The sequence below is a fragment of the Miscanthus floridulus genome, unplaced genomic scaffold (genome assembly GCF_019320115.1).
Source record: "Miscanthus floridulus cultivar M001 unplaced genomic scaffold, ASM1932011v1 fs_79_2_3, whole genome shotgun sequence".
NCBI classification, from domain to species: domain Eukaryota; kingdom Viridiplantae; phylum Streptophyta; class Magnoliopsida; order Poales; family Poaceae; genus Miscanthus; species Miscanthus floridulus.
The window spans coordinates 16,158-26,806 of NW_027097292.1; the positions used below are offsets into that span (position 1 = coordinate 16,158).

General features: G+C 51.8%; 1 protein-coding gene across 1 annotated transcript; it reads right to left on the reverse strand.

Annotated features, from left to right (window-relative positions):
• Window positions 1-6,760: 6,760 nt before the first annotated feature.
• LOC136533182 (switch 2-like) lies at window positions 6,761-10,430 on the reverse strand. Its single transcript, XM_066525753.1, has 4 exons — window positions 9,887-10,430; window positions 8,450-8,556; window positions 7,165-8,083; window positions 6,761-7,044 (listed from the first exon to the last, which is right to left on the reverse strand). Exons 1-4 carry the CDS (start codon window positions 10,277-10,279, stop codon window positions 6,763-6,765), a joined length of 1,701 nt encoding a protein of 566 aa, XP_066381850.1. The 5' UTR covers window positions 10,280-10,430; the 3' UTR covers window positions 6,761-6,762.
• Between the last annotated feature and the right edge of the window lie 219 nt (window positions 10,431-10,649).

Consider the following 10,649-nt stretch of genomic DNA (forward strand, 5'->3'; position numbering starts at 1 on the left):
ATTTGACTAGGTTAGAGGCCAAACTAACTCTTGACCATTAAACAAAGTTTGTTCTACACAAGATGAACTACAACTTTTTGTTAAAGGTCAAACCTCATAACTGGTACATAAGTCAAACTTTCACTTTATAAAACAATTCAAGCAAGGACATAACTTGTCATTTCATGTGACTTCTTGATTCCAAACTTCACGAAACTTTTCCATGGATCAATATAGATGGATATTGATGCGAGACACATGAAACAAGTACATCCAGCATTTCCCAAGCATACTCTTTAGAAAGGGCAGCATGTAAGCAATGGTGCATGGTCCAAGTTTAAATGGTGACTCATTTTCATATGTTTAACCTAACATCTACATCACTACTTAACATGCCATGGTTGAGCTTAAACCCATTGCTTAACTGGTGACAAACACCTGGGGTGTTACAAGCATAGCTTTGGTTGCTTCTTCCTCTGCTTCTCGGATACTGTCTGCCTTCCTCTGCCTCTTCCTAGGCTGTGGTGGTGCTTGTTCCTCTACTTCTAGGAGACTACGAGCCTTTCTCTGGCTCTTTCTGGGTTGTGGTGGTGCTTGTTCCTCTGCTTCTTGGAGAATGGTTGTCTGCCTCTGGCTCTTTTTGCGATGTGGTAGTTCTATTCGCTTTGATTTAACTCGTGCCATCTACAACAATAAAAAAATTACACATACATTTCATCAAACACCATAAATTCATGAAGGAAAAAAGAGATCACAGATGGCCTCACTATGCCGAGGCAAGAAGGCAATCTCGACCGGCTTGCTCGCTGGAGGAGTGGCGCGCTGATAGACTGGGGCATAGTAGATCCCCGTAGCGTGGAAGGATTTGGGCAAGAGGTTTTAGTGTGTGGGGGAGAGGGTGGGCGATTTTTGGAGAGGGGAGGGGGAGGCGGCATAGGGTGGGTGGCACCGGAGGGGGCAAACGACGACTGAAACGACGCGCAAAAGAGGAAAAGATGGGTACTGAGAGAATGTTTTTAGCAGTGGACTGTCCCACGTGCCACGTAATTGCATCACCGACACATAAATGTTGTCAAGAGTCACCGTCCACCAAAACTTAGGGGGTCCATCGAAACTTGGTAGATTAATATTGGTGATCCGACAGTTAATACACATTAGGCCTTATTTGGATGTGCATGTATTCATCTCAATCCACATGTGTCAAAGTGGATTGGAGTGTAATTGAACTAAATTCCATTCCATTCCACTCCAACACATATGGATTAAGGTGGATACACATGCATGCAAACAAGGCCTTAGTGTATTACTCCATATATATCGTCACCATTCATCATATAAAATTCGGTCTCTGCTCACCAGACGCCAGATGGGGCGGCGATTTGCTTGCGTGAAAATTTTATTTCAGGCAAAAATGAAATCCACGCGACCAGCAGTGCTGCCAACACGAACCAAAAATTAGATCTCTCTCTTTTGCCCTCCTCACTAAAGATTGGTTTACCACGCCATCGATTTTAGACAAGAGAGATTAATCAATCTCCAGCCAAACTTATCATTAACCAAGTGTTTAAGCTTTATAGCCACATCCTAACAAACTCACCAAAATGACTAACAAACTTCAAATCGACTAACTGAACTCAATCTGGGATCCTAGACTCTAGGAATGGCGCCCGCTCTGGACGCGGTCACCATGCAGAGGCCGCGCGCCACGCCGAGATGTTGCCGCTGCTCAGCCACGGCTGCGCTTCCGACGCTGGTACACCTGGCCCACCATAACATCTCTCCCTCCCTCGGCAAACAGCTCGTCCTCGAGCTGGAAGTCAGGGTGGGCCTCGCGGAACGTGTCGACCGGCTCCCAAGTAGCTTCATCGTCTGGAAGGCCTGCCCACCGAATGAGCACATGCCAAACGCCACGGCGTAGCTGGGCGCAGCAGCGCCCGTTCTGGAGCTTCGAGGAGACGGCCATGGCGTAGAGGTGGAAGAGCTAGGGTCGCTGCGGGTGGGGTGCCGTGGAAGGGCTTGAGGACGCCGACGTGGAAGACGTCGTGTATACGGGCGTTCTCGGAAGCAGTAGACGGTAGGCGACATCGCCCACGTGTTCCAGCACCTGGAAAGGCCCGGCGTAGCACGAGCTCAGCTTGCCGCGCCGCCCAGGCACTAGGGACTGAGCCGACCGATGGAGGAGCCGAAGCAGCACCCAGTCGCCGATGTTGAATTCCAAGGCACGGTGGTGGCCGTCAGTAGTAGCCCTTGGCGTAGGTCTGAGCCTAGAGAAGGCGGTCGCGAACATCAGCGAGGAAGGCGTCCCGGTCCTGCAGAAGAGTGTCCACCGTAGCCGTGCGCGCCGTAGACGGCTCATACGGTAGCAGTGCCGGGGGAGGGCGGCCATAGACCACCTAGAAAGGCGTAGTGCGCAGCGCGGAGTGGAACACAGTGTTGTAGCAGTACTCGGCCCGACGGAAGCCATTCAAGCCAGACACGAGGGCGATCCCCGGTGATGCACCGCAGGTACATGGCAATCGTCTTGTTGACCGCCTCGGACTGGCCGTCCGTCTGCGGATGGAAGGCGGTGCTCATGCGCAGTTGCACGCCCGCCATCTTGAACAAGTCCCGCCACACGATCGCTCACGATGGAGACCGGAAACCCGTGCAGGCGGACATTGTCAGTGAAGAACGCGCGCGTGACAGAAAGGACACCGTATAGGGGTGGCCGAGCGCTAATGAAGTGAGCATACTTCAAAAAGCGGTCGACCACCGTGAGGATGACACTCTTGCCATTCACCTTGGGGAGGCCTTCAACAAAGTCCATAGATATGTCAGATCAAACCTGTGATGGAACGTCGAGGGGTTGGAGCAGGCCAGCCGGGTGGAGCACCTCTGTCTTGTTCCTTTGGCATGTGGGGCAGGAGCGAACGAAGTCGCGGACCACAGTGCGATCGTGATCCACGACGAAGTCAAGGCGGAGGCGTTGCAGCGTCTTCTGGACCCCTTCGTGCCCAGGCCGTGTGTGCGAGTTGCAGCACAGCCGGCAGGATACTGGACGTGGCCGGGATGTAGATGCTTTCACCGCGGAGGATCAGGCCGCCCTCGACGTGCCACGGCGCGCCGCGGGCCTCAGTGATCGTGTCGCGAAGAAGGCGTAGTTGATCATCTGCCTGGAGCTCGATGCGAAGCTCGTGGTAGAGTGCGAACAACGGGGCAGAGAGCGCCGCCAGACAGGGCGCCTCTGGCTCACGGTGTGACAGAGCGTCCGCCATCGTGTTCAGGCGGCCCGACCGATACTCCACCGTAAAATCAAAGCCAAAAAGCTTACTTATCCATTGGTGTTGGGGAACGGTAGACAAGCGTTGGTCGAGCATGTACTTGAGCGCGTAGTGGTCGGTCCTGACGACGAAGTGGCGGCCCCAAAGGTATGGCCGCCAATGGCGCACAGCCTGGACGAGCCTGATGAGCTCCGCTCATATGCCGCCACCTTCAAGTGCCGGGCGGCGAAAGGCTTGCTGTAGAACGCGAGGGGGCCAGCACCTTGGTGTAGGACGGCGCCGAAGCCGGTGCCGGAGGCGTCGCAGTCCACCATGAAGGGCTTGGTGAAGTCCGGGAGGTGTAGCACCGGTGCGGTGGATAGCGCCTCTTTGAGTTCCGCGAACGCCGTCGTGGCCGCCTCGGTCCAAAGGAAGCCTTCCTTGCGCAGCAACTGGGTGAGGGGAGCCGCCAAGGTGCCGAAATCCTTGATGAAGCGCCAGTAGTTGCCGACGAGGCCGAGGAAGCCGCGCAACACCCGCGCGGAGGTGGGTTACGGCCAAGACGCCACGGCCGCCACCTTGTCTCCGTCCATGGCCCTGCCCGACGCCGAGATGACATGGCCTAGGTAGGCCACGGAGGAGGTGCCGAATGCGCACTTAGAGCGCTTGACGCGCAGTTGATTGTCGCGCAGGACGGAGAGGACGGCGCGGAGATGTTGCAAGTGCTCGGACCAGGAGGCGTTGTAGATTAATATGTCGTCAAAGAACACTAAGACGCACTTACGGAGGAACGGCCGGAGCACCATGTTCATTAAGCTCTGGAACATCGCCGGTGCATTGGTGAGGCCGAACGGCATCACGAGGAGCTCGAAGTGCCCGTGATGGGTTCGGAACGCCGTCTTTGGAACGTCTTCAAGGTGGACGCGCACTTGGTGGTAGCCGGTGCGCAAGTCGAGCTTGGTGAAGAAGCGCGCGCCGTGCAGTTCATCAATGAGTTTTCTACCACCGGGATGGGAAATTTGTCTTTCACCGTTTGCTCATTGAGCGCCCGGTAGTCCACACAGAAGCGTCATGTGGCGTCCTGCTTCTTGACGAGGAGCACCGGTGCGGAGAAGGGTGAGGTGCTCGGCCGGATGATCCCCTGCTCCAGCATCATCGCACATTGGGCCACGAGCTCATCCTTCTGGAGTTGGGGATAGTGGTATGGCCGGACGGCCACCGGGGCGGTGTTCGGCAGCAGGTGGATCCGATGATCACAGTCGCGAGGCGGCGAAAGCCCAGTTGGCGACTCAAAGACGTCGGCGAACGAGTCCAGCAGGCGATCGAGCAGGGCGGACTCCGTGCCGCGGACGGCGTGTAGACGGCTGGTGGGGGGAATGTCAGTGCGGGTGGAGCCAATCCCCTTCCACAGGACGCGCTTGTCGTGGTGCCAAAAGGCCATGCAAAGGTCATCGAAGTCCCATAAGATAGGTCCCAGGGTGCGTAGGTACTTGACGCCGAGGACCAAGTCGTAGCAGTCGAGCGGAATGGCGTAGCAGTCGACGGTGAAGTGTTCATCACCGATGCGGATGGCGATGTCGCGGGCCAGGCCACGACACGTGACGCGATCACCGTTGGCGACCACCACATGGGCGCCCTGGCTGTCGTGGAAGTGCAGGCCGACGCGACAGGCGGTCGTTGTGCTGATGAAGTTGTGTGTTGAGCCCGAGTCGAGAAAGGCCGTGAGCTCATAGTTGCTGATAGCGATGCGGAGCTGCATGGTGCATTCGGTGCGAATGCCGGCGATCGCGTGCAGCGAGATGAGCAGCGGCAGTTCCTCGTGGGGCTGATCTGGGACCGGCTCCTCGGGCAGCGGGGGCTCGGTGTCGTCGAAGTCGGTGACCTCCAGGTAGAACAGGCGTTGGCATTTATGCCCACGCACATACTGCTCATCGCAGTTGTAGCACAGGCCCTGGTGCCGGTGATCCGCCATCTCGGTTGGAGATAGACGGCGGAACGGGCGCGGCGGCACCGGGGCGTTCGCCGCGAGAGTGAGTTGTTGCGTCGGCGGTGATGTCGCGGCAGGGAGCGCCAACAGCTCTCGGCGCGGCGGGGGACGCGGAGGCCGGCTTGGAGTTGCCCTAGATAGCGCCCCCACGCGGCGTTCGTAGGCACGGGCCAGCCCCATGGCCTGCTGGAGATCTGTCAGTCCTTGGAGTTCGACGTCGGTGCGGATGGGGTCCAGCAGTCCCCCGGTGAAGAGCTGCACCTGCTGCGCCTGCGATAGCGGCCCGGCGTGCACCATCCGGGCCTGGAACGCCTCCTGGTACTCGGCCACGGTCCCGCGGAAAGGTAGGCGCGCCAGGTCGGAATGGTGGTTGGTGCCGAGCGCCGGCCCGAAGCGTTGGTGGCACAACGCCTTGAAGAGTGGCCACGAAATGGCGCTGTCGTCGCCGGCGTCACGCTCAAGCATGTAGTACCAGTGCTGTGCCACGCCGTTCATGTGGAACGACGCGAGCCAGACTTTGTCCGCCTCAGGAGTGCGCCATATGCCCGAAAGAAGTGCTCGCACTTGTTCAGCCAGGCCAGGGGATCATCCTTGCCGTCAAACGTCGGGAAGTACAGCTTCTGGAAGCGAGGGACGCCGAGGGCGTTCGCATGGCCCTCGTATGGTGCCGGCGGAATCGGGGGTACATTGAAGTTTGGGAGTGGCGACGGGGAGTGCGGGAAGGCGATTTGGGTGATCGGCACCGGCGCGGACGGGATTGGCGGTTGGACCGACGCCTCCGTGTGCACCACGACGGAGGCGGTCGACGGCGCCACCGGAATGCAGCCGTAGCCCGGCAACCCATACGGAAGGGACGCCGGCGGAGGGCTGCTGGCGGATGGGCCACTCGGGGAAATGGACGCCCGCCCTTCGACGGCTGACAGGCGGGTGGCGAACTGCCCCATCTGACGTTGGAGGCCATAGATGGCGGCAGTGAGGGTGTCTAGGGGCGATGAAAAGACGCCCGTGGTAGGTGTGGTGGGGCAGTGGTGGTGGTCGGCGCGGCGGTGGAAGCAGGGTGGATGGGCGGAACGACGGAGGAGGAGAGCGCGGTGGTGGGAATCCCAGACATCGGGCCTGGCATCGGTACCAGATTGTTATGATGGCTACTACTACCTCTGAGGAAGTAATCGTGGGTTGTGGGAGGACGTGGTTTGATCTCACGGCGGTGGCGAGGCTGCGATGCCGTCCTGGCGGTCGGCGTCGAACAGAGAGCAAGAGCGCACGAACACGAGAAGGGAGCGGGAGAGATTAATCAATCTCCAGCCAAACTTATCATTAACCAAGTGTTTAGGCTTTATAGCCACATCCTAACAAACTCACCAAACTGACTAACTTCCTTCAAATCGACTAACTGAACTCAATCTGGGATCCTAGACTCTAGGAATGGCGCCCGCTCTGGACGCGGTCACCATGCAGAGGCCGCACGCCGCGAGCGAGCTGTTGCCGCTGCTCAGCCACGGCTGCGCTTCCGGCGCTGGTACACCTGGCCCACCATAACAATATAACTTTGCCAACTTATGAGCTAAATGTTAGTGCATAAATGAACAACCTGACAGAATAACTGAAAAGAAGAATCTTGTCACCCTGCTGAGTCCACAGTGACAAAAGCCTTTCTAGTGCTCGCATCTTTCCACAATGTTCAGCATCACTGAGACCCATGAAGTTTTCACTTTTAGTGGTACCACCAACTAAGTCAATATCTGCACCGAAGACAGCAGCTGCAAGTTCAGCATCTTTCTTCTGCTTTTCAGGCTCATCCTTTGGATTAGGTTTTATCAGCTCCAGATGGTTGCTAATCTACAATAAAGGAAGAGATATCAGATTTTTCAAAAAAAAAATGTCCAAAATAATGAACAGGTTTTTGTTGTTGGCTTGTTGCTGCTGCTGTCATTCCAAATAACATAGGATAGGAAAAACCTGCTGAAGCTTGACGAGGCAAGGAAGAACAAGACAGAAGGGGCATATAGAACAGCCTTCATCAGGGTTGTCTCTGTGAAGATAAGACCATATAACACCATCTGGTTCAGTTCTCTTGCAACATTCAACCTGAGGTAAAGGACTTCCACAGCTACAGGGTACATCCCTATTAATAAGGATCTGTATATCAGGTTGTTGCAGCATTCTTCTATAAACACGTTTTTGAACATCACTCATTTTGCAGAAAACAATATTATCCTCCTTCCCAAGCATAAGATGTCCAATTGTCTCCTCTTTTGTCCTTCTCAATAAGAATTTCCTAAGAACGGAAACAAGGTGCTTCTTGCGCGTATCAGCAACTCGAACAAATGTCTCAGGAGCACTTAGCCTCTGACCCTGTTTTAGAGGCTCATCATAATAGGCTCGAAAGTGTTCTCGATCCCCTAAGCAGCCAGGCACAACCCAGTCAAATAGATTAAATAATTCCATGATCTTATTCTGCATTATGGTCCCCGTGAGACCAAACCGCTTTTGAGTTGTTATCCCCAAGCATGCTGTATATAACTTGGATTTTTCATTCTTGAGACGATGTGCCTCATCAACAACCACAAGTTCCCACGAGATACCACATAAAATCTTGTCATGAATTCTGAAAGTATCAAAACTGGTAATGAGTACCTCCAGTCCTTGGGTTTCAATTTTTCCAAGAACCAAATCACGATTTGGACCATGATACACAGCAACAGAGAATTCTGCCCACTCAGAAAATTCATTTTCCCAGTTCCGAATCACCGAAGTAGGGCAGAGGATGAGTACAGGGCCAGTTTTCTTTCCTTTGTTTGATGATTGCTCATGGCCATTGCCTTTTCCAATAACAGAAGACAAAAAAGCAATAGTTTGAATGGTCTTTCCCAAACCCCTAAATCACAAGAGAAATCATGTTAAAAGGTGAACAGGAAGTGCAGTAAGATTCAAAGAGCCCAGTAACTTCTACGTATAGGAATGAGTTGATTGTCACTATATCAACAGTGTACATATATGCATATGCTAACCTTTAATAAGCCGAGCTTACTTACTTAGTATTATGCACCAGCAACAACAAACTACATTGAGAAAACTAATTGCTTTGCTAAAATAATTTGGATCCCCACCAACATTTAATATGATTGAATGAGTGCTTATCTAAAAGAAGACTCTTGATTGATATTCAAGGTTATTTCAAGAACGAAATGAGGATCATCGATCTCCTTAAAGAAAATGATCATCTGCAATTTTGAAGCCTCACATGTCATCTCCAAGAATACCGCCATGATTGTTTCTATACAAATTGTACAAGAATCTCACACCGTCCCTCTGATGCGCAAGTAGCCTACCATTTATTGATGGGGGCACCTACAACCAGATAAAAAAAAGTACAGAAATTAAACTGATGAATAATTATAACGATCAGGGGCTTGGGCAGAGACACAAGTAAAAATGCATTTCTGTGTGATGATTACAAATAATACAGGATGGAATTTTTTTGGGGGTGTTAAATTTGAACATAAAACAATCCCACAGTGGACAAAGATGTAAAACCATTCACAGAAAATGAAGAAACAAAATCAAGTATAATGTTTTGCAAACAATAATCATGTAAGAACATAGCTCTATGCTATAAAAGCATGGTGTGCACATGTGCAAATCACATTTACTTTTCATGCTTGTAGCTGATACTTTTGGTTGAGCACTATTGAACACCCTTGTTTTGCCAAAACCTTGGCCATGTCTGAGTTTTGCCCATGAGTAATTTTTTTAGTGGTTTTGGTGTAGTCCAAAGAAATGGATCATGCAATTATTTACGATGCTTCTTGATGCTAGGAAAAAACTTATCAGCAAAAACAATATCTCAGCCTTAAAGAGAAAGTAGAATAAATGAGTCCATGAAAGAAACAATAGCAACACAGCAGAACCATATAAATAAATAAGGGGCAACTATTTTCCCAGAAAAAACAAGTTGTCAGCCCCTTCACTACAGAGAATTAATTAAGTTCAGCTTCGTTGTAAATAATAGTATTGTTAAAGAGACCTCGAGATCTGGTCCAACATAAATCCTGAAGGTCAAATGATGAAACAAAGCAGTCCATCAACCACATAATACATGTTCCATCAACCATGGAACGTGTAAAAGTTGAGTTATGATATAAAATGCATGCAAATGGCTCATAATCAACTACTGTCTCCTTGTATTTAACTGAGATAAACCGCAGGGCATCAACTATTGTCTTCTTGTATTGTATTTCCCTGGAACTATCTCAATCGCAACGTATTCATTTACCAATTTCTATTTAACTGAGATAAACCGCATCAAGAACAGCAAGATATGCCATGGCAAACGGTTATGCAATGTTTTCTCGCTCTCCCTCTTCTCACAAGAAGTAGGATTTATCACTACTGACTCCATCCCCAAATACAAGGAGTGCATGTATTTCAAAATTCAAACTTTGTCATCTTTGACCAATAATTAGTGTAATCATAATATTCATATGAAAAGTTTACACTAGAAACGTGGTTATATCGGGTTTGTATTCATAAATACTTTGTAATGATCAAACTTATGTTGCCATAAATCCGTTTTTGTACTAGTATACTGAAACTGAACTACTTCGTGCGCAAGTCATTCTTGCGAGACAAGCCCTAACGAATCTACTGCCACCGAGGAGACGCAGGCGCAGTACGGTACCTGGACGACAGGGTGCTCTCCAGGCAGCGAGAGCACAAGTGGCTCGTATGGCCCGAGGGACTCGAGGGCGGCCGCTGGTGGCGGAGGCAGGCAGCGGCGGATAATGGGGCGACTTTTTCTCTCGTCCTCATCCTCCGACGACGGCGGTTCGTCGTCCTCCCGCGGCTTCTCGATCGGGGCCCTGGGGGCGGGTGGGAGCTGTATGGGCCTGGAGGAAAAGGAGGAGGATGAAGAGGTGGCGGCCTCGAGGCGGAGGAGCTGCTGCGAAAGGGACGTCTTTGGGGGTCTCCGCGGAAGGAGAGCGGGATGCGGCGGCGAGCGCGGTTGGGTCTGTGGTTGGGAGGAGGAAGAGGAGCAGGCGTTGAGGGTTTCCTTGAGGCGGTTGAGGGACATGGACGGAGGCGGTGGTGCTCCGGCGGGTCCCTGCCGTGGAAGGACTCCGAAGCGAAGGCGGCAATTTTGGTTTGGGAGGACAGTTCTCTGGTTGATCCAACAAAGAACAAACGGTCAAAAACAATGGCGAAGGCGTTCTCTTCGGTTTGGACTTTGGAGTAGGATGATGATTCTCGTTTGCTCGTCCCGATGTAGCCGCCCACGGAGATTATTAATTTCAATTCTAATACTAAGTTAATTAACTATCAAAACTATAATTTTTTTATCGCTTTTCTGACAAATGGATTTACACGCAACAGTTTAAACTCACCATTCATGATAGAGCGGGTGAAATAAAACTGTAATAAATTTCGTGAACAATTTATACCTA